The sequence below is a fragment of the Lonchura striata genome, chromosome Z, assembly GCF_050655825.1.
Source record: "Lonchura striata isolate lonStrDom1 chromosome Z, ASM5065582v1, whole genome shotgun sequence".
Classification (NCBI taxonomy): domain Eukaryota; kingdom Metazoa; phylum Chordata; class Aves; order Passeriformes; family Estrildidae; genus Lonchura; species Lonchura striata.
In genome coordinates this window covers 74,934,684-74,959,037 of record NC_140740.1, presented here as the reverse complement: position 1 = coordinate 74,959,037, position 24,354 = coordinate 74,934,684, and the positions used below count along the sequence as shown (strand labels likewise).

Below are 24,354 nucleotides of genomic sequence, written 5' to 3'. Positions count from 1 at the left end.
ACAGAATATTCTGGAGTTCATCACCAAGCATGCAGATGAAAAGGTCATCAGGAGCAGTCAGCAGGGATTCCACAAGGGGAAATCATGCTAGAGCAATCTGACAGCCTTCTGTGATGGTAGGGCAGGATGGATAGATGAGGGGAGAGCAGTGGTTGTTGTCTGCCTCCACTTCAGCATGGCTTTGGACACCATCTCCCACTACATCCTCATAAGTAAGCACAGGAGAGGTGGTTTAGCTGAATGGACAGTGGGGTGGACCAAGGACTGGCTGAATGGCAGAGCTCAGAGGCTCAGGATCAGGGCAGCAGAATCTAGCTGGAGGCCTGTAGTCAGTGGTGCTCCTCAGGGATCAATAATGGGTCCAGTCTCACTCAACTTGTTTATCACTGGCCTGGATGAAGGGATCCAAGGTACCCTCAGCAGGTGTGCTGAAGATCCAAACCGGGGAGTTCTCCCTTCAGGGAGAACCCGAACGCTCTTTTGCCTTTGGGCTGGACCTTGGTGGGCTGGAGAGTTGGACAGAGAGAACCCAAATGAGGTTCAACAAGGGCAAGTGCAGGGTCCCGCACCTGGGGAGGAATAACCCCAAGTACCAGCACAGACTGGGGCTGCCCCACTGAAGAGCAGCTCTGTGGAGAAGGACCTGGGAGTCTTGGTGAATCTCAAGGTGACAATGAGCCAGCAGTGTGGCCTTGTGGCCAGGAGGCCCAGAGGGATCCTGGGCTGCACTGGGAAGAGTTTGCAGCAGGTCAAGGGAGCTGATCCTCCCCCTCAACTGGGCCCTGGTGAGGCCACATCTGAAGTGCTGTGTCCAGTTCTAGGCTCAAGACAAGAGAGAAATGGAGCTTCTAAAGAGGGTCCAGTGAAGGGTCACAAAGATGATGAGAGGTCTGGAGCATCCCTCTTATGAGGAGAGACAGAGAGCTGGGCCTGTGTAGTCTAGAGAAGACTGAGAGGGGATTTCATCATTGCATATAAATATCTGAAAGGTGGGTGCCAAGAGGATGGTGTCAGACTTTTCAGAGATGCCCAGATACTGGACAAGAAGCAATGGCAATAAACTAAAACACAGGAAGGTTCACTTAACATGAGGAAGGACATCTTTACATTGAGAACACTTGAACGGACTTTGTGGAGTTTCCTTCTCCAAAAACCTTCAAAACCCACCTGGATGCATTCCTGTTCCTGTATCACCTGCTCCAGGTGACCCTGCCTTGGATGAGATAACCTCCAGAGTCCCCTTCCAACTCTATTCCAATCACTATTCTGTGATTCATTGTATGTTCCTTCCAACTGAAAATAATCTATTCTATTCTACAAAATCCCCTGACAAGTTGAATTACTAAGGAATTATGCACTTTGGAATTTTAATACTGCATATTAAAAAAAAGACCAGCATGTGTGAAAATAAAACAGAACTGTATATAAAAGTGAAATCACCATATAAAGCCAACTTTATACACAGTGGTTTGCTCTGCTGAGTTTTGGGGTTCCTTTGAACTTTAGTCTGAAGTTCTTCCTTTTGAAAAGGAATATTCCCCACAAATGTACTTGTAGCAATGCATCTTCAGTTAAGAGGATGTAAATCTTCTCACATGTGTGAGATTGCCATAAAAAAATGACTGATTTTGCACAGTACAGAGTTTGTGGCATACAAAAAAATCCAATAAAAGATTAATAATAGAATATATCTTTCTGCTATTTGTGTATAATATTATGTTTGTAACACAGCAAACGAAATTAAATGTTTCAAACCAGAAAAGTTCTCATACAGCTGTAAATACAGACAAATGAGAAATCAAAGAGATGTTACTTTAAGAAGATAGTTTTACTTCATCTCAAAATGCTCCATTTTTATTCAGTAGTGCAACTCGGATACTAATCTAGAATAAAAATAGAAGAGAATAATAGAAGAGAATAACATGCTACAGAGGTCACATATAAATTTTTTTTCACTGAAAATCTAAAAGGACAGCACAGTTTATTCACTGTATTCATCTTCTCAAGGGAGATAAATTTCCTTTTCCTGAAGACATTACAGAAATCCCTCTTCAGTCTGCTTCACGATGTCGCTATAAAATTAGAAGTTTCTAAGGAAAAGTGACATTTCCGAAATTTAAAGTAGATTTTTCATACATACCCCCTTGCTGATTGAGACTCTGCATTTCCCTTTCTCTGCGATCTAGTTCAGCTGCTTTTCTTTCCAGTTCTTCCTGACGCTTTAGCAGTTCTGCCTGGGCCAAGGCATGCTCCTGAACAAAACAAGTATCATCAGATATTGACAAGAAGTATGAACATAGCATAAATATTCCAAGTCTTTTCACTATAATTAATGACCTCCATTTATGAAACTGACCCAATATAGCACAAATTCACATATTACCGATTACATAAAGGCAGTATTAATTTTAATTTGAAAAGCAATACTTACTTACAAAATAAATTATTTCAGAAGCATATTTTAATTATTATTATTAAAAGAAAAATTGTGCCTAAAAGTTGCAGACAAACCTGTGCTATTTGTGTGTAAGAAGATGGTTCTTCTGTTGGTTTCATTATTGCTGGCTGGGTACTGGGTACATTAGGCATTTTCACATTTCCTGGAGGAGGCTAAGAAAACAAAAGACAATTATAGAGAAATATTTTCCTATTCTAATAAATTTCTGTTCATTAAGTCTGTAAGAACCAATTTAGATGCTTTAAAGGAAGTGCTACTGATATAAATTGAAAACTTGATATGCTGCTTGTTATATATACAATCTTTAGAAAAAAGACATCAAATGAGTTCTGTGGTGCACATCATCTTGTACTACTTTCAATTAACACTCAAAGAATTAGGAATTCAGTAAATGTAAATGGAATTTTAATTTTGTTCAGACATGAATATTAATAGAGCCAGTAGCTGTTTCAGAGGATTGCAGCATTTAAGAGTCATCTATTCATACTCTGAAACACAATATACTTTATTAATAATGTCTTCCAGAGCCTTCTACTTAAAGGCTTATATCACTCAGCTACCTAGAGAAGCAACATAACATATGAAACTTTCAAATTCAAGATCCATTACTTGACTATTTCACAGATTTTTGCTAGGTATCACTCCAGAATTTCTGATAGGTTGATATGTGTGTTAAGAATATAATGCTAGCAAAAGTTGCATTTCAGCAAAAGCTGCATTTCAGCCATTGTATTCAGAAGATACACACTGTTGCTGAAATGCAGCAGTATTTCATTCATTAAGTACAGAAAAAGGTGCATGTTTTTGATACTACTATGTTTTCATAGTTAGCTTCATAATGTGTGCACAGGGAAACAAAGTTGTAGTGATCAAAACAATCTTAAATGCAAGAAGTTCAACATGGCTTTCACGTGTTTTCCCAGAATACTAGTCAAAGATCACAGCAATGCACAATAGGCATAGATATTATAAAGTATCTACGATAGATGAAGAACCTAATGAAGAAAGTATTACGATCATAGAGCATTTCAAGCTGAAAGGGACCTATAAGGACCATGGAGTCCAACTCCCAACTTGAGTTGGTTAAGCAGGACTTTCCCCTCATGGACCAATTCTGGCTCTGACTAATAACTGTATTGTCTCTCCAGTGTTTTTCGCTTGCTTACAGAACAACCTCCATAATTTTACCAGGTTCTGAAGTGAAACTTACTGGCCTGTAATTACCAAAGTCTTCCCTCTTAGTCTTAATGAAAACTGGGACATTTGCCAGCTGCCAGTCAATTTGTCTCTTTTCAGTTCCCTATGACCACTGAAAAATAACATGGAGAGGACCCATGATAATGATCAACCAACTCTTTTAGTACACTGGGATGAATTCCATCAGGCCCCACTGACTTATGTACATTCAATTGGAGCAGTAAATCTTGAATAACTTCAGAGTTTACAAAGACTTCAAGTCACAGGACTACAAGGGTCCCTGGGCTAATCAGTGTTATAGATAGAGATAAAAAAGGCATAAAACATCTCTGCTCTGTCCACACCCCTAATTGAGAGGTGACTGACTGTCAATGCCAGCCTGGTCAGGGAGAGACAAATGGTAATTGTTTCTTACAGTGGCTTGTGAGAATTTTTAGGCAGTTGTAGAAATGTTATAACTTGTTAGTGTAAATCTCCAGGTGGTGTTTTTCCACCTTGCTTTTCTGTTCCTCTGAAGGACGGTGTGTGAGAAAGATGTTTTTATTAACTAACCAATCAAATAGAATGTGTTGTATCAGTCTATTTAAGCCAAAGTTCCCTTCCCATAAAGGCTTCCTTTTCTTCCTTTTTAAGCTGCATCCTCATCTGTTCTTGTGTCATTCTTGGCGCAAGGGTGACAAGAGACCTCATCAAATAATGGACCAATATTATCTCTGAACATCCTTTTGCTGCAGACCTTTTTAAAAGGCCATTTTGTTGTCCACAGTACTGTCCAGCTTGGGTTCTCAAACTTTAAAACACACATATCTCCTGACTGCAGTGGCAAACAGCATCTCTGCAAACCCTCCAGTGTCATCTGTCCTTGTTTTCAATGTCCAAACACCTCCCATTTTTATTTAAGTTCTAGAAAAAGATCCCTGCTCAGCCATGTTGGCCTTCTGACTCACTTCCTTGAATTACAATACTTTGAAATTGCTTGCTCTTGAGCTCTTAAAAGATGGCTGTTTAAAAAATTATCATCATGCTTTTTAAACTCAGTTTGCTCTAAGTCTTCCTGCCAAGCTGAAGTACTTATTTTTATAATCCTAATCAATGCTGAGAAGCAAAAAGAATACCACAGCTACTTACAATGAAACAAACAGAAGTATTCAAATGCCTTGGATAATCATTTAGTTCTCAAAATAACGTTCAACAAAAAGCCCTGCAAAACATAGCTGCACAGTCTGGGATTTTCCTAGAAGTGAGAGGTACTGAAGTTTTATCAGTATACTCTCAAGCTCTAGCATTGTGCTCACAACCTAGGCTGCATCCAAAGAATCTTAACCAGAAGTAGCCAGTGTGAGGGGAAGCAATCCTGCCCCTCCTCTTTCCTCTTCTGACACCCCAACTGGATTACTGCATCAAGCTCTGGGACCCCCAGACTAAGAAGACCATGGACATGGTGAGTTCAGGGGAAGGTTACCAAGATGGTCAGAGGAATGGGGCATCTCTCCTGTGAGGACAGGTTGAGAGTTGGGTTTGTTCAGCCTGGAGAAGAAAAGGCTCTGGGAAGACATTATAGAACCTTCCAGTACCTGAAAGAAAACTTGAGCTGGGTGCATCTTGCGAGAAATCTAGAACAAAGAAGTCACTGGGCTTCTAAACATTCACAACCTATTAATTCCTTCTCCATGGGCTTTTATACCTTCATAACCTATGAATGTATTCTGCACATGTTCTTTATGCACCCTGCATATGCCTTTTGGTCCCATATGATTTTTGATGTGGGCCCTACAAGCTCTTAATGGAATTCTTTATGTGTAGCTGTTTTTATCTGCAGAGACTGCAGCTTCAGTTGACAGCTGCAGCTTCTCAATCATTCAACTTGCATTTGTCTTAGAGGCTCCCTTCACAAAACAAGTAACAATTAAAGAACTAGCTCACCTTCCCAAGTGAAAGTTTGTAGTGTGCTAAGGTTTCAGCAAGTCAGTTTAAAAACAATCAGAATACAGCTTAAAAAATTAATTTAACTAAACTTGTTTTCAACAGCTGACTGGAGATAGGTGTTCAAAAGAAGTTCTCTCTTGAATTTATTTCCTTTATACAGGTGAAGTTTATTTATTTGGGACAGGTTAAAACTTCTAGAAGAAGCCAGAGGTAGATTATCAGTTTGATTTCTTACAGACTTCTGTGTTTTTCTGCTCTGTTTAGATACAAGATGGAAGGATAGGGAGCTATCCAGGAATTTGCTGGACAAAAAAAAAAGTCCACTGAGATACATTTCTTGAAACAACAACAGAAAATTCAATTCCACTATCGATTTTATCCAAATTTTTTAATATAGCAATTTTAAATTGGTTGCTATATGTATAATTATGTATAGGTATTGTCTTAGTTTGGAAGATGTAGCTGGGGGTATGTATTCTATCACCATCTGTTAGAGCTGGAGCAGTTACCTTCTGTTAATTGGGCAGTTCTCTTTATCTCTTCCACAAACCAATCCTCCCTCCGGGGAAACATTTGCTATTAATGGGCCATGGGTGTCACGGTATGACTTATAAAATTACATCATCCCATTGGGAAATACTCTGCCCTGGGGAAGGAACCAGCCATGCCTATCTGGATATAATCTAAGATTTGGAACACCACAGTTGGGCTTTTCCCACTGGATTCCCAGAGGACCAGCTGTCTTCTCCACTGGATTCCCAAAGGAAGATTGGGACCATCTACACCACCACGGGACCTTCAAAGGAAACCTACACCCTTCTACAGGATCACTCCCTCAAAAGAACCATGCCTGTCACTCCAGGAGGACTGCAGTCAACATTCAATGGGACTGCTACCAGCACCCTGACCCACAGAGTGTCAGGTCCTATTCTGACTCTGTCAGTGTTGTTTTGTATTACTGCATTTTTATTTTATTTTTGTTTTCTTCCCTAGTAAAGAACTGTTATTCCTATTCCCATATCTTTGCCTGAGAGACCCTTAATTTCAAAATTATAATAATTGAGAGGGAAGGGCTTTACATTTTCCATTTCAGGGGAGGCTCCTGCCTTCCTTAGCAAACACCTGTCTTTTCAAACCAAAATAGGTATATATGGCTATACAGGCTTTTCTATATACAATGAATGCTCAAAAAAGTTCAGAACATAAAAGCAGGAAGAGATTTAAAGTTTTAATATCATTTCATTAAATCATGATGCAGAAATACTAATTGTATAATCTAATCTCCATTGCTGATCTTCAGAAACATGACAAAAGAGACAATGTAATCTCCATAGTGACTATTTGAGCTGGAGACAAAACCACTGAAGATCAGCCAAGGATATTTAATATGACTTTTACACCATTCCCTATTTTTTTTTTTTTTTTGTTTAAGAATCTAAAATAAGACAGATTTTGAAATGTGATAAAAAGGGGAAAAACCCTAACAAAACAGATTTCTCATGTTAGATACTAAGGTGGTGACATCTGCAACCTAAAATCTCCCATGCCTACTTGCTCTTTTCCATGTGTCTTACATGTCACCTTCCTACCATTGAAGATGAAGGACAAAAAAAAAGTCAAGGCACAAAAATACCAGAAGACAGTAAACAAATTTAGGAATACTGAGAAAGTGTATAATTAACTTTTTTTTCCCTGTCCCATTCTGTATCCAAAAAAAGACTGTAGAAAGTACCTCACTTGACAAAGGGAGAGCAACTGAGGTAATGTAACAAATATTAGTATTCAGTTTGAAATCACTTTCTCACAGAATGATCATCCATTGAAATCCATCTGGATTTGAAATGGAGAAATATTTTTGCAATCTAGCATATTTCATTAACCTCCATTTGGTGAGAATGAAGAAAGAATCACAAACACCAGGTTGGAAGGAGACCTCAAGGACCATCTAGTCCAACTTTTTTTAGTAAAAGCACAGTCTAAACAATATAGCCTAGCACTCTGTCCAGCTCAGTCTGAATGCTGAAGAATCCAACACTTTCCTGGGGAGATCAGTTGAGGCAAGTTGTTGATCAGGTTGTTTTCATCGTGAAACATTTTGCTCTTGTATCCAACTGAATGTCCTCAGCAGTAATTTTTACCCATCACCTGTCATCTTTTACAAGTGACTTCTTGTGAAAGTGGAGTCTCCATCTTCTCTGTAGCCAACCTTTAGAGGCTGGAATATGGAGTTAAGGTCTTCCCTAAGACTTAGTTTCTCAAAGCTGAACAGACACAGTTTCCTTAATTGTTTCTCATATGTCAGGCTTCCCAGGCCTTTGATTGTCTTTGTGGCCCTTCTCTGAATCCTCCCCAGCCTGTTAATATCTTTTTTTGTACAGCCAGGATCAAAACTGAATGCTTTGTTAATTCTAGAGTCTGCAAGATACCATCTTGCTATAACCAAACACTAAAAATCTGGAAATTTACTCCCACCAAGACTACTTGGATGTTTTTGCTGTGATCAGCACTCAAAACAGAGTGATTCTATCCCTATCTGATGGACATCAGATAGGGATATTGATAGACACGTGGGTATTTCCCCAAGTCTAAAATTCACACACCCTGCTTCTACCTCTCTTTATCCAGTCTATAAAGGCATTCACCTCCAGGGTCTCTTAAATCACCCCTGTTGCACGCATTTCTTTGTACACATATCATATGGTCTTCTCTTGCATACAAAGCTGTTAGGAAAAGAGAGCTGAGCACTTGGAGTTGTAAGTATATCCTCAGGAACCTAGGTACACTCCTTCAAATGCACATAATTACAGAATAAATACTAGTATGTTCAGCATTCACAAGATAGAGAGGAAGGGGAATAACAGGCAAAGGTTGAGTATTACTGAAATCTTAGCTTTATTTTTTAAGTCTTGCTCTTGTCAAGAAAACCTGTGGAAATTCTCTATCTCTGCAGAGAAGTGTTCATTCAGTGGATAATTTTTATTGATCCATAAACATGCCACAGATTATTAACTGAATCACAGTGCATTGTAGATCTGACCACTGACTTAGATTTCCTTCACCGTCCTAGCTTTTTGAGTAACATCTCTAACAAACAATTACTTTTTTATCCAAGCATATCTGACTGTTCAAAGACAGATAATCTTAGTCATATGCTTCCACTCTCTTTTTCCCACAAAGCTGCATGTTAAAATAAGTACAGAAATAATAAAATAAGTCAGTGTAGCTCGAGATTATATTTTTGCAAAACAAGATCTACTTTCTTCATGACTTATGGTCAATACAAAACAATTTTAAAAGTCTTCAAGCTTCATGAAACAAAATCTAACATAATTCCTGATATTGTGATCTAGGAGAAAATAATTTTGGAGACTTACTTAACATTGTTGCTAGCTGTAAATATTCTGCCTTAAACAGCTGATCCAAGGCATATCCCAAACCAAGCTTCTTCCACACAGAATTTGAAAACTGTATGGAACCTTACTGTTTCATTGCTATGAGAGTCTGGTCTCCCTGCTCCCAATATTTCCCACAATCTTGCTCAGGTTATAAACAATGACAGTTGCAATGGTCTGAAAATCTGGTCATGAAAACCACATCCAGCTCTTAATAGGTTTTGGGGGAGACAGGTAACAGTACCCAAGGGCTGATCTGAGCAATGCACCCACTTAACCATAGTGCTAATAAAGGTTTGACTCAAGTCAAGTTTGGTAGAAACTAACTTCTGTAATTGGCATGCAAATATGACCATAAATCAATCATCTTACTTCATAAACAGTGCACAGCCCAGGGCCTCTTGAGCTCTCTCACACAGCAATGGGCTGCACACCAGGACCCTGCCCTTGCATAGGGACACATCTCAGCATTACTGCTCAAGGCAGAGAAATTCTTGCCACAACAGATTTTCAGTAACTGACACTAAACTTTGAAATCTTAGCTAAGTGATAGAAAAGCCTAATTGAGCACATACACTTCTTTAGATGTATATCATTGACAAAATCTGGGACTAAGTCTGGATCCACACATACCAAAGCTCCCCCGCCTCAGGAAGGAGTCCAGAATACAATGAGGCCCTTTCTGAACCTTGTGACTAAAGGAGGCCTCCTTGACAGCTTTTTCTGACCATGTGTTCAGGGCAGCAATCAAATGTACCTCACCATTGAACCTTGTTAAACCACTTTACCACCATATTTGCATTTGCCATGCAACTTTGTTAAAATGCTGGTTTATATCAATTAACATAAGCTCCTTCTCTCTCACAAGTGAATTCTGTTGTTCCATCCATGGCATTGCAAATAGTCAAATATGAACGCTCCCTAACAGTACTACCAGATTTTTCATAAAAAATAAGACTGTATTTTAAAAATTCGGTATTTAAATGTTTATAAATTGTATTGACAAACAGTAATCAACCACACATTTTGATAATCTTGCACAAGATCTTCACTATCAAAAGTAGCCACTGAAAAATGCAGTTACAGTATGAATTTACTACCCTATTTCTTGTATTCCTCCCCAAAATGGAAAAGAAAAGCACAAGGTATACTGAAACTATATAAATTAGAGGCATCAAACAACTGTTTCTCTAACATAATTTTTTCCTTTCACTACTGCGCCACTATACAAAGTCTGTGGACCATTATTTAAACACAATGTTTTCCTGTTCTGAACAGCATTCTCATTAAGTGAAATAGCAATCAAAAGCAAAAACCTGGGTAAGTGTGCCACACTCATAAGCTCCAAAGCTAGTGAAATGTAGAAAACCCCAAGGACAGACTATCAGAAGGCTGTAAAAACAGGAGAAATAATTTAGTAAAACCTATCAGAAGTTAGTAAAAACAGGACAAAAGCTCTGTTTTAAAAAAAGTTCTGGTTTAGTCCCCTTTCAGAGGGCCAGTCTTCCTTAACAAGTCAAAGCTCCCTGAAATCAACCTTGCCAATGCATCCTCCAAATACTTAATGGAACTATCTATTCTTACACATCTTCCACTACTTCTAGCCAACGCATTATAAATTCTAGAACATCAGTCCTAATTCTGGAAATAAAACCTCACAAATGAAAGATTAACAGCATGATTAAGAAATAAATGTGCTTACTGTTCTTGAATCAGAGAATGGATTGTACTCATCAAGCCCTGGAGGAACGTTTCTTGTCACTTGTGTAACAGAAGGATCCTAGAAGAGGAAACAGTTGTGTAAATCTATGCACAATGCATATAATCAAAAAGGCAACACTCACATCATTATATTATATAAAAGTCAGATTTTCTTTCAAAGTAAAAAAAGTTTATTTTCACTAAAGAAATTTATAAACATCTACCTCTTTATCGCCAAACTAACATAATTTCATTCTGAGCGTTTTATAAACCCAGATTAACACAGTATAACAGAAACCCCATCTGTCATATATTTCATTTATAAGGAAAAAGCTCTCATGAAAGAAGGGAAAAAATCTCTATCTTGCTATATTGACCAGGTGTGGACTCCACGCCTATACACTTGAAAAACATAAGAGAAGAAAAAAGCCTTTGTAACCCTTGGACTTCCCTACCCAGAAGTACAGTCAACCCCATCAAAAACAGAGAAAGCATTTCATAAAAATGAAGCTGAAAAAATGGGGTCCCGTAATGCCAAAAGCACTTCTGATTCACCTTCTACTTGAACTAGTAAAATTAAACTAGTAAAATTAAACTAGTAAAATTAATTTTGCTGTATACAGCAAAAAAAGACTGCTCAAAATTTAGACTGAGAAAATGATTTCAGGAATTAAACATTGTTCTGTGCTACTGACAGCGAGGCTTTGTTCTGCAGAAGAGCAGAAGTGCCCACCACAATGGACCACACTAACTCAGGTTGACAAAACCTGTACTTGTTCCATGTGATGCCTGGTTCTATTACATTTTTTCTTTGCCTTAAAATTTTTGCATTTTCAGAATATAACAATGGATAAAAGGTAGGCTCTCTTCCATTTATTTAATACTGTTAGTTACATATTTACATAAATGTACAAATGTACAATAGTCTATATTTACACCAAATTTAAAAAAGAGCTATATATATACTACTTGCTTATTTTATAACTATGATGTTTAGATATAGATATTTTCTCATTTCCAGCAGCCTAGTTCAACATCAGAAAACAAACTGGAGTTGATAAAGACTGAGATGAAAATAAATATATAGTTACATATATTTACATTCATATTCCATTTGAAGAGAGATACATTTAATACCTTTACATGTGACCCAAAGAATAACAAGAAGGGTTTCTACATGTATGTTAAGCAGAAAAGGAAGGTCAAAGAAGTTCATCCCCAATAACACAGCTGTTAACAATGAAGGAAGAGAAGGCTGAGGTACACAACATTTTTGTCTCAGTCTTCACAGGCAGCCTCTCTTCCCATACCTCTGAAGTGGATGGATGACAGGAAGAGAACTGGGAGAACAAAGTACTATCCACTGTAAGAGAAGATCAGGTTCATTACCACCTGAGGGACCAGAATTTACCTAAGTCTGTTGGACCTGACAAGATGTATCCCAGAGTCCTGAGGGAATTGGATGATGTAGGTGCCGAGCCACTCTTCATGACATTTGAAAAGCCATGACACTCAGGGCAAGTCCCAGGTGACTGGAAGAGGGGAAACATGGTAGCTATTTTTAAGAAGGGCAGAAAGGAGGACCCTGGGAACTACTGACTTGTCAGCATTGCTTCTGTTCTTGGGAAGACAATGGAACAGATCCTCCCAGCAGCTGTGCTAAGACACATGGAGGACAGGCAGGTGATTGAGGACATCAGTGACAAGTGTCCCTCAAGGGTCTGTACTGGGACTAGTATTATTTAGTATCTTCATTAATGACATAGACAGATTGAGTACACTGAGCTAATCTGCAAGTGACCCCAAGCTGAGTGGTGCAGTTGTCACAGCTGAAGAATGGCATGCCATCCAAAAGGACCTGGATAAGCTCTAGGAGAGGACCCATGGGAATCTCATGAGGTTTAACAAGACCAAGTGCAGGTGCTGCACCTGGGTCAGAGCAACCCTGGTACCAGCACAGGCTGTGATGGGCAGATCACAGCAGCCCTGCCCAGAAACATTTGGGGGTGCTGGGGATGAGAGGCTGGACATGACCCAGCCATGGGCACTCCCAGCCCAGAGAGCCACACGTGTCCTGGGCTGCATCCAGAGCAGGGTGGGCAGCAGGGCCAGGGAGGGGATTCTGCTCCTCTGCTCTGCTCTGCTGAGAGCCCACCTGCAGTGCTGCATCAGCTCTGGGGTCCCAGCATGGGAAGGGCATGGAACTGCTGGAGGGAGTCCAGAGGAGGCCACAAAGATGATCAGAGGGACGGAGCACCTCTCCTATGAAGACAGGCTGAGAGAATTGGGGTTTTTCAGCCTGGAAAAGAGAAGGTTTAAGGGTAACCTAACTGTGGCTTTCCAGTACCTGAAGGGAACCTATAAGAAAGATAGAGGGAGGCTTTCCACAAGAGCATGTAGTGACAGGAATAGGGACATGGATTCAAACTGAAAGAAAGTAGGTTTAGACTAGATATTGTGAAGGAATTCTTTACTGTGAGGGTGGTGAGACACTGGAACAGATTGCCCAAGGAAGTTATGGCTGTCCCATCCCCAGAAGTGATCAAAGCCAGGCTGGATGGAGCTCTGAGCAACCTGGTATAATGGAAGGTGTCCCTGCCTATGGGTGGAGGGATATAACTAAATGATCTTTAAGGTTCCTTCCAACCCAAGCTGTTGTATGATTCTATTACATAAATACATTAAAAAAAAAAAAAGTGACTTAATTGATTTACTTTTTTTAAAAGTTACTTAATTGACACTTAAGTAAGTACAGAAATTATTAAGCCAAATAAAATAAAAAAAAAAAAATTTAAATGCAGACTCTGCTTTCTTAGAATAAGCACCTATTATGACCTTAGCTCAGTCTTGCTAAGGAAGGAACTTTATCTTCAGATGCAGGAAGAAGACTTTCTAAATGGCTGCTGTCAACTTATTTACAGCTAGGAAAAAACACCAGGGCAGAACACCAATCAGTTCTAAAATTTTAAGGAACAGAGCACATGAAAACAAGTCTGTTTATTCCAATAGCTATACTCACAAAATTGTTCATATAAGACAAAGTTTGCTACAAAAAAGCTTACAAAAAATCATTACCTCAAAAATGAAAAAAATTATATGTTGTCTATTTTAAACAAATTCATGCATATAAGCATGAATTTGTTTAAAATGTCTACTTAAAACATGGTCGCAGACCACTTTTCATTAAAGCAAACATTTAGCTCCAAAACAGTATTCCTTTAGCTCCAAAACAGTATTCCAACGGTCACTGAACAAGAAACATCCTTTCTAAAGATGCACGCAAAACAGTGTTAAATGCAATTCAGTATCAGCTTTCTTAGAGTTGACTCATCTTTAATTAGTTGTTTCAAAATAGCCATGCTGGTGAGTCGCCCTCACAAGCCTGCCACAGTTACCAAGCTAGAATCAAATACATTGTTAAAACAATATCATCAGGTCTTCCACAAACTTATAAACTAATAAATTGTTACTATGTTATTTGCTGAAATGGCTATCACAAAACACTGAACAGATGAGCAAAAAAGAGGGAAAACATGGCGTGGTGAGTATGTTTCTTGGCCAAATTCAACCAGAAATTATTTGAAATGTTGAATAGAAAAGTAGATTAAAAATATGGGAATAATTAAATATAATATTTGAATTGCACATTGGTTTACTAGACTCATCAGTACAAGATCAAAAAAGATGAAGTTAAAGCAAAGTTAATATAGATAAGACTATTTCAAAATCCAATATACAGAACAGTAGAAAGCTGAAAGCTTGTATACAGCTGAAAACTTTTATCTTGTTATGGTATGTCTACTGTAGCCAGCAGCAAAACCCTGAAACTAGTTGTTCAGTCACTGCTCTCTGCAGTGGGATACTGGAGAGAACCAAAAAGGAAAAAGCAAAAAAAACTTGGTGTAACGAAAACAGCTTAAAGGTGGGACGGGAGAAGGGAAGGTAGAGGCAGAAACAAAAGACAACAAAACCCTACAAGTCACGCAAAGGCAGCTTGTCACCACCTCCCACCGACAGACACGTCCACTCGGCTCCTGAGCAGCGGCCGCTCGGAACACTCAGTGCCGCCGGCGCTGCTGCCGCGCAGCGCGCCACATCCCGCTGCAGCTGCGGCCAGCAGTGCTGCCTGCGCCCCCTTCCAGCCTCCCGCCCAGCTCTATTCCCTGACGGGTGCAAGAGTGTGAAACAAAGGTGGTCTGGATGCTGTGCAAGCACGTCAGTGCCTTCCCAGCACTGTTTTGGTCACAAATCTGAAACACAGCACAATAGGAACTGCTTTGAAAAAAATTAACTCCATCCTAGTCAGGCCTAGAACACTTATTCCAGTCTTTACAAGCTGATGTCAATTAGCAGAGCATAAAACATTTTGTTCATGCTTTCAGTGTGATACCCCTTTCAAAAATGCTCTCATATAATTAATTCCCTCTTCCACAGAAAAATGTTCAAGTACAGGCTGTAGTAGCGTGTGGCAGCAGTGCTGATCATATCCAGGGAGGCCACCACCAGCAGCAGGGTAAACAGACGAGACAAGTCTCTGTTGTGTAGCAGGGGAGTTCATTTTATTCCTCCCCCGGACCCCGTGCCGGGGTGAGCATGGGGGCAGAGGCCAGGGAGCCTGAGCAGAGCCCAGAGCTGAGAGGGAGCACACCCAGGGCCGAGGGGTTTTATCAGCTCTCCCATGGGAGGAATCTTAAAATCAGAGTACAGCCTCCTCAGAACGGGAAGGCTCCACAATAGACACATGAGCAACTTGTGATCGCTAACCATCACACAGTGAAACAGCAGGTCTGATTACTATGACTTGAATAGCGCTTAGGATTTTAGGTTGAATTAGCTGCTTAAGAAGCATATTTCAACACTCCAAACTTGTGTTTGAAGAGTGCACTACTAACCAAATAACTGAGCCAAATTGTGCCTGCAGACCATAAATTAAATTATTTTAATAACTACAATATCAGACTCATTAGACCCCCACTGAACAGCAGCCATTTCCAAAAAGCATGAAACGGTGGTCAAGTCAAATTCAGAAGAGCAACTTATATTCAGAAATACGATATACAAATAAAAATAAATATCTGATGAAAGAAAGCCTTTTTTGTCTTCAAGTGTTTTCAAGAACACCAGGGTCAAAAACTCCTCAGATCTCTGTGTACATCTACTGTGACATTCCAACACTAAGAAATTAAAGAGAACATATCCTGAGACAACAAGGTGTACTAGAGCTACAGCCTTAGCAGTGAAAAATAAGTTCAACGCTTAAATACACACAGTGATTAGAGCAAGAAGCCCTTTATCAAACGACTATTGCCATTCTGAATTAACAATTGCTACATCTCTGCCAAATATTGCTATTGTTTGCTAAAGTAGCAGCTCTAAAAAAACCTGAATGACTCAGAGGACATTCAATAATAGCTCCATTTCTTACTTTACCCAGTTAAGGAAGAAAATTAGAGTTGTATTGAAATACAAAAATTGAACTCCATCACTGCAAGTAGCATTGAAATTCTGCATTCAGAAAACCTGAATTACACAGTCTGGACTTTAACAGAGGTTTGTGACATAGGAGGACTCAACTAAACCATTGCAGGAAAAGAGGAAAGCCACAGCTGAAGGAGGCAAGTAGCAGCCTGGAAATTTGTATCTCTCCTATAACCCACTCATTCACTGCTAGAACTATCCTCAGCTCTTCAGTCAGGGTGCCCAGGTGTAGGAGCTATTCTAATTGTTCTGAACACCCACAGTGCTTCAAATGACTGATACCAACAGGAGCTACACTTCATATTTCAAAACACTGCTTACAATATTTCTGAAGAGATTAGACATTACATCCCACAAAACACAAAGAATTGTTTTGAATCATTTACCTTACACTCACTGCATCTCATTTAAAAAATGGGGCAAATGCCAACTCATCTAAACACAGTGATGAAATTTGTGAAGCACTCATATTCACTGCTGCAGAATAAAAAAAAGACATTGAATTTAGAAATTGTTCAGGGTTTGAATAATGAATACAACCAATAAATGTTGTGCAGGATGATAAGCTCATAAGAAGTGGCCTTTAAATGAATACTATTAAATTTTTATTTTGCATGGCATGCATATTCTACTGGTTAAAAATAGTAAAAACTAATATTCCACGGAATAAGTGAATCTATGATGCAATAATTTATTTTCCATATCTTGTATTCCACCTAGCCTTATCCCACCCAAACTCCTGCCAGTTCAAACCCAGAGCTTCTGATCTTTTTATTTAATTATTAGTCATACAATCACAGAACAGAATTAAAAACAGACTATTTTTCATATCCAGCTATTGCAGTCATTGATGCATTTAAGTCACACAGTCATTTCAGATGACATTTTCAAGATCTGAATTAGTTTAGGAGACTGAAGTTTTAAGCAAGTAGCACAACTTAATTTAGCCATTTTCCATCTAAATCTTTCCTTTTACCTGCTTCTTGCAGTCTCTCTTCTGTACCACTAATCTCAAAAGGAAATATTAACATATAATTTTTTAATCCAAATAAGACAGGTACAAGCAGCAACCTATTTTTTATGTTAAAAATGGAAAATTCATAAAAAACACCCCAATAAACAGTAACACAAACTGACAAAAGAAACACAGAAAAAGCAACACATTTATATTTCATACTGCCAAGAGCACCTATAGAACTACTAAAAGCATCTTCTGTGCCAAGGTGACAAATTATGCTCACATCACTCAGATATATTTAAAATTAACTGAATACCCAGTTATCACAGAGGGCATACAAACAATTAACTACAAACAAGAATGTTTAAAATAGAGCAGAATAATTCATTCTATGTGAGCTTTTACAGCTTTTTAAAAAACAGAATTGAAGGGAATAGACCACTGTTGTCTAGGAGACAGTAGTCATCAGCTACCAATTTCACTAACACAGAAGACACTACCAAATTAAAGAGTGAAGAAGCAAATACATCTGTAACAACGGTTTGTATTACTCTTTACTGGATATGCGTCCAGAATTGTTCCACCACCATCAGTAAACAACTTCTATAAAATACATAATATAGTAATAATCTGAAAAATACCATCAGCTAGGCTTATATTTTTAGTTGTGATTTTAAGCGAAGGGAATATAGTAACTAGGAATCACCCCATCCAAAATGTCATTCATATTGCTGAAAAAACTTTTCACTTTGAGAGATACCTACTTTTCTACCAAAAGACAAAAGTATTCATTTTTTCAGTTCAGTCCCAAGGACTAGCAGGGAAATAAAAGCAGTATTTTATTGCAGAGGTCAGGAAATGGAATTTATTAACACTGAATACTGATTTGGGTAGAGATTGTAATGCTTTTACAACACATCAGCAATTGAGAACAATTTCAAATAAAAATCACTGAAGCTACACAGAACCAAAAAACCAGTTGTTTAAGTAAGAATTCATCCTTAAGTTTTGTGGATTTTGATTCTGGGAGTCAGAAGAGGTTATAGTAACAGCAACAGTTGTACTTGCTCTCTGTGAAGTACTCCCTAAGGTAATACCAGTGGGTCAGAAAATTAAGTGTTAATTTCTGTTGCAAAATTGCAACACAAAATGCCTAGAACTGTTGGTCTGACGTTTTTAATTTCTTGACCAAAGAAAATTATCCATCACACTTTTTATAAACAGGGTCTGGACTGTTTCTCCATCCCATAAAACTGCCAGACTAAGCCTCTGAAACTGCAATTCACACATGTTGAATAAACATTTGGTAAAAAATTATGGACTTATAATAATAAAAATACTCAAGTAGGCACATAACAGTTCTTCTGTAATTCCAAGTTTAACATATTGAATGCTGCCTGTTATATGTCACATTTGTCACATGAAAGCAGAGCTGTGAATGGTTCTGAGTAACTGAGCAAGGCAAGATCCCCACCTCAAAAACCTAGAAGATCTTCAGAGGCTGACAAGGCCAAATTTACCCTCAAGTTTGCACCAGTCTCACCTTCCAAGGGAGTACTAGTTGCCTAACAAACTATCACCCCCATCTTACAGCTGTTCTCAAATCGTTCTCCTTTTCCATCTATGATATGTGCATGTTCCTCTTTGTAATGTTGAATCCCAGTATACAGTGCAATAATAACACTAGGCAATATGTGCTAACACTTCAGTGAAAATCTAGAGGGAGAAATGCAGCTATAAGGTACTGAATAACTATTAAAATATTTCACATCTTTAACAGATTACAGTGCTCTTACAGTACTGGTGAAGTGTACTCTTGGAAGCCAACTTCCATGTAGAACAGCTAAAGGACAATCCACTACCACAATGTTTAGCATTAAGTTATGCAAGATTTAGGGGTATTCACAATTTTTGATGACATGAATCCAAAGCAGGTAGTAGAAGTCATAAAAAGTACCTATATTCTATGAACAACACTAACTTTAAGACAGGCAACTTCAATCAGTATATTTTATAGTCAGATACAGCATGTGACAGAACTGCTTCATTGTAAAGCTGTACAAACATTTTATTTAATAAATTTTTTATGTAATAAAGTTTAAAAAAAAAAATCGGGACTTCTCTTTCTTCCTCTAAGTTTCTATCACTTTAGCTTCATAGTATAAACTGTATAGATTCTGCTGCCACAGAAGGTAACAGTCGTTTGCACAACTGCTCTCAGTATCAAATTTCTGGGTTGTATTTCCCACCAAATCAGACAGGAGATTAATGTGTGCTCATGTGAGTCAAGATTAAGTGCAATATCCAACATATAACTAGAATTACTTCTGAAATTAGCTCCAGTGACTGAAGTAATCAGTGCCATTTCTGAGTATAGCAGAGTACCTCAGCCATCCAATCAAGAATGTCAGTCACGACAGAGTTCTGTAAGATCTGTGTCTTTGTGGAGTAACAACTCAAAGGTATCAACTCACAGTCTGGATCCCTAATCCTACTCAAAAAAAATACTCAAATACTTAACAATACATACATTTGAGGTCTGCTATGATTGTGCCCTCCCACACTAAATCTGATGAAGAAATAAGAAAAATCTTCCTATCGCAGTGATTTGGCATTTCCCTGAAGGTCACCATTCACATTTGAATAGAAATGTATCTTAGTTTTCAGGCCTATCACCGTATCTATGGTGCCAAATACATGCATCTGCTCAGAGCTAGATACAACAGATGAACTGACCCAACAGAATTTATCACACAACTCAGTCTTTATAGTTCCCATTCTACAGCCACCAAAAACCAACTGTTTCATATGTTTGGATAGTTAACACTCAGTTTTCAAACCTTTTGCTGTCTGTCAGCCAAGATCCAAGGGCCTATGGAATTCATAGCTCTATTTAAAAATACTTCTCTGATTGTTCACTTATAAAATAAAATTAAAAAATCAAACCAAGAACACTGAACCATTTTTATTGCAGAGGAACCACTGGTTGCTTCAGAATAAATGATACATTGAATTTTGAGACTGCTATTTCAGAACCTTTGTAACTGTATCACGTCCCAAGACAGAAGACTACAACTATCACCTATCCTATGACATTAAAAAAAAAAAAAAACCACAAGGAGACAGCTACATTAGAAATGTGCCTTTGTGTTGTCATACAAAATTTATTTCATGCTGCTTTACTCTATTTAAGACAGACTGTCAGGACCTTGAGGATTCCCAAACTCCTCTTAAGCAGTCAGACCCCACTCCTTACTAACACCTTATCCAGTCATCAGAGGAATGTTGGCTGATCCTGTTTACTTTCACTGGACGTGATCCTGACCCTGGCTTGGCTTTCTATCTTGGCTCAGATCTGTCTCCTCTCTACAGATATGCCTAGCACTGAATGCAGTTACCATCACTACATCTGCTCTGCTCACCCTGTTTGGGTGCTGTGGGACTGCAGCATTTGTAAGTGAGAACTTTACAAAGTGTGAATTCACACTTGCAAGCTACAACTAGTGCTTCTTAGTAAACAAAATCAATAGATTTCATTACTAACCCACTTCCAATCATGATACCTGAGTTTATACCAACTGTGTACTTCTTCATACTGCTGACACATCATATTATAAAAGGATTCTCACAACTTTATTTGTATGGTATGTGGATGCATTTTCTTCTGCACAACTTGAACGCTATCAAAAGCTTGTAAATGTTAGCATGTCACTTATGTGTTTGTTTCAGTACCCTCTGTCTTTCAAAAAAAGCCCCATTGGGTTTGTTGGTATAGCACTCAGAATGCTATTCCCATTTATTTAGAGAAGAAAACGATGACTTCATAAGCAATCTGACTCTGGATTCAGTTCCCGTTTCTTTTTTTAAAGCAACAAAGAATTAAAAAAATGAAAACGTTAGGTAGCCACTTGTCTCAAAATACACAGCACATCATGATCAATCTAGGTAAGCTAATTTCAGTTTTTTCAGCAAATAATTTACTTACAGACTTCTGAAAGAATTAACTACCCAAAATACTTGGCACTAGGTGTTTATGCTTTACCTTTATCTTTCCAGAGAACACTTTTATTTGATTCAGCATCAAGCAAGAAGTTCTGCTCTTATCTTTTTATTAAAAGGCATAGGAACAGTCACAGGAAACCTCCCATGTAGATCGCAGACACTAATAAGACCAAAATGTTTAAGAAAAAAAAGGATCTATCTTTAAACCTTGGCAACAACTCTTCCACCTGATGCCTTTCCACCCCTTCTCTGCCATGCTACTTAGTGATTTTACAGTAGCACAGGAAGCAGCTTCAAAAGCAAGGAAAACAACTAATCACATCATACATAAAATTATCAAGCAAAGAAAAAAATATTAATATATTAGGATACAGTGTTTAGATAATATGACCTAGGCTGTAAGGGTCCATCTGGAAATACCAGTTCTATGCATAAAGTATTTTAAAACACATAAACTTAAATACATACATGCAGTAGTACCCAATAATTTCAAAGCTACTCTGCCAATAAGGTGGCCATCAAGCTTTAGCTTATATATGAGGCCTTTTGCCCCTTCAAATTAAATGCACAGGTAAATAAAGGTGCAGGATAACTTTTATGGGCAAAAGAATGTGATAGATGTTAGCAAAGACTGAAGGAAGGGAAAAAAGCCTCTGAAAAAGGAAAAGTACACAGCTTTCCTGAATCATCTTCTGCAAATAAAGAAATCCAAACAGAGGGCTTCAAGTTACAGGGAAGCTGTTATAGAGTCCTTTTATGACTACACCCTGCAGATGAGAAGCAGAGCACAGATTCTGCCCAACCATTGCAAGAAGTCCTTCCCTACAGAGAAACTGGAATAAGCTTTTGCACTTTAAGCAGTATCTTCAAAGTGGAAGTATAATTCAGGTGTGTGCCTGGTTTAGGTCTCACAGCACTACAGAGGACCAGCTACATGGCCTGATGAGCACTGCAGAGACATTGCATCTAATACCCCTTACTGCTCTGCATTTTGCTAGATGTTATTTGATTAACTCTTACAAGAAGCATGGAAGTAGGAGGAAAAGCATCATGCATTTCTGTTGCTGAAAACATTCTAGAACGACACCTTTTCAGTGTTTGGTGCTAGAAAGAGCAGTGCTCACTGACGTTGGTACCAGCCCAAACTATTGCTGGCAGCAGACTCAACACCAGAACTTGTGCTCACCTGGAAGATCATTGCTCTACATACCACATGTGAAAACACATCTTAGCCTAAGGAACTCTAGCCTAACAAATGCTATTGCCTATGCTTTATTACCACAAAAACTAAACTAATTATTCAGACCAACTCTCATGAATAAATCTTAGGAACATTATGCTTCCAGCATCTATGTGGACAAAAGTATGCCTGGTTTGAAATGTGACAGCTCAAATTTCAAAAACCTTAATTGCTCCAGTTAACATTCTAAATTCACTGCCATTATTTACTATATGTGTGCTTTAAAGTGCTTGCAAAAAGATCAGTAATATTATCAAAGTAGGTAGCTTCAGAAGTTGAACTGGATTCAAACAACAACAAAACAAAACAAAACAAAACAAAAAAAACCAAAAAAAAACAAAAAAAACCCACAAAAAACAGGAGGGGTATTATCCAGAGAGGCCAGTTCGTTTTGACAACTGAAGCCAGTGAGTGACGAAAGAATTCACAGCTGTATGACAAGTCAACAGTGCAAAACCCAAAAGCTTTATAGTGCGTTACAACAAAGCAGTTTGAGATGCAGCAGAGAATTCATGCCCAGCCACTGATTACTTCAGACAGAAGGTAAGGGAACAGGTAAGCCTAAAGGTGGTGGGAGGAGACTAGAGAAGAGGGTAAATTCCCTAATTCATCAAGTTTAACTACTTGGCTCAAGGAGACGAAAGAAAAAAAAAAGGCAGTAGTAGCATTAATCCTAGCGCAGAGCCAGGGTCAAAACAAAAAACCCCAAACTTTTCTCTTTTTTTTCCATCGAAATAACGCATCTGAAATACGACTTGCATTATTTTAGCTACAGGAGGAAACACGGAGCTCTGAAGTTGTGAAACGCCGCCCATCCCCTGCGCCCTGCCCCCACTCAGGGCAGAGACCCCGGCCCGCAGCTGCCGCGGCGCCCTTCCCTCCCTCCTTCCTTCCCTCCTTCCTTCCCTCCTTCCCTCCCTCCCTCCCCTGGCGGGAAGCCAGGGCTCGGCGCAGAGCGACACCGGGAAGCCTAAAGGCCGCCTCACCTTGAAGGGGTTGTTGAGGTCCGGGTCGGCGAAGGGGTTGCTGTCGAAGTCCGACATGGCGCGGGCAAGCGGGCGCTGCGGTCCCGCCGGCGGCTCTGCCCGTGCGGCGGCACCGACAGTGCCCGGCGCAGCTGTCCCCCCGCAGGTGTCCCCCCGCAGGTGTCACAGCCCGCAGGTGTCCCAGCCCGCAGGTGTCACAGCCCGCAGGTGTCACAGCCCCGCAGCTGTCCCCCCGCAGCTGTCCCCCCGCAGGTGTCCCCCCGCAGCTGCCACAGCCCCGCGGCCCGGGCCGAGCCCGCCCCGCCGCACCGAGCAGCACGGCCCGCCCAAAATGGCAGCCCCGGAAGTGAAGTTCCGGGTGGGATGGCCCTGGGAGGGAGAAAGGGATGGGGGCGGAGCGGCTGCTCCCGGGGCAGGCGGGAGCGGAGCTCAGCCTCCGCCGGGCGTGGGCGAGGCGGGTGCGGGGGGAGCTGGTGCCTGGGCTGGGTGAGGGCTGGGCTCAAGCGGCTGCTGGGCGGGTTTGGGTGCGGAGCCTGGCGGGCGCTGGCAGCCGCTCCGCTGGGCGGGCCGGGCTGTGTCCCTGCGGGGGCCGGTGCTGGCTGTAGCCGGGGGCAGCCGGGCCGGGGCCGAGCAGGGCGGCCTGCCCCTCCGCGCCCCTCAGGACGGGCTGGGACGGCCGGTCTGCTGTGGGGAGCGGAGTGGACGTGCGAAGGCGGTCAGAAAGCCTTATTGGAAAAACGCGAGTGTACTCCCTCGTTCCCGCCTACTGTTGGCGTGGTGAATTGTTTACCCAGCTTGTGGCTGCAGGTGACTTGTACAAAGGTTCTGCAAGGACAGTAGGGAAGGTTCGGCTTTGAACTACAGTCACAAAATCCCAATTCCATGGGAGAAAGCATTAAAAAGGCCTCTTGGAAGTATACAAAGCATTTCCAGCAGTCCAAAATACTCTTTAAATACTTCCTGAGAAATGCTGACAGTGGAGTTTGAAAAACCTGGTCCAAAAGATGGAAATAAAT

At 39.9% G+C, this 24,354-nt stretch overlaps 1 protein-coding gene across 1 annotated transcript in view; it reads right to left on the bottom strand.

Moving 5' to 3' along the window:
• Window positions 1-23,681, bottom strand: part of SCAMP1 (secretory carrier membrane protein 1) — a 42,549-nt gene extending 18,868 nt beyond the window's left edge. Inside the window, exons 1-4 of the mRNA XM_085566373.1 lie at window positions 23,339-23,681; window positions 10,676-10,753; window positions 2,512-2,610; window positions 2,141-2,252 (exon numbers count right to left, since the gene is read on the bottom strand). Coding sequence (XP_085422499.1) covers window positions 2,141-2,252; window positions 2,512-2,610; window positions 10,676-10,753; window positions 23,339-23,395 — 346 coding nt within the window. The 5' untranslated portion in view covers window positions 23,396-23,681. The remainder of the gene's footprint in view (window positions 1-2,140; window positions 2,253-2,511; window positions 2,611-10,675; window positions 10,754-23,338) is intronic.
• Between the last annotated feature and the right edge of the window lie 673 nt (window positions 23,682-24,354).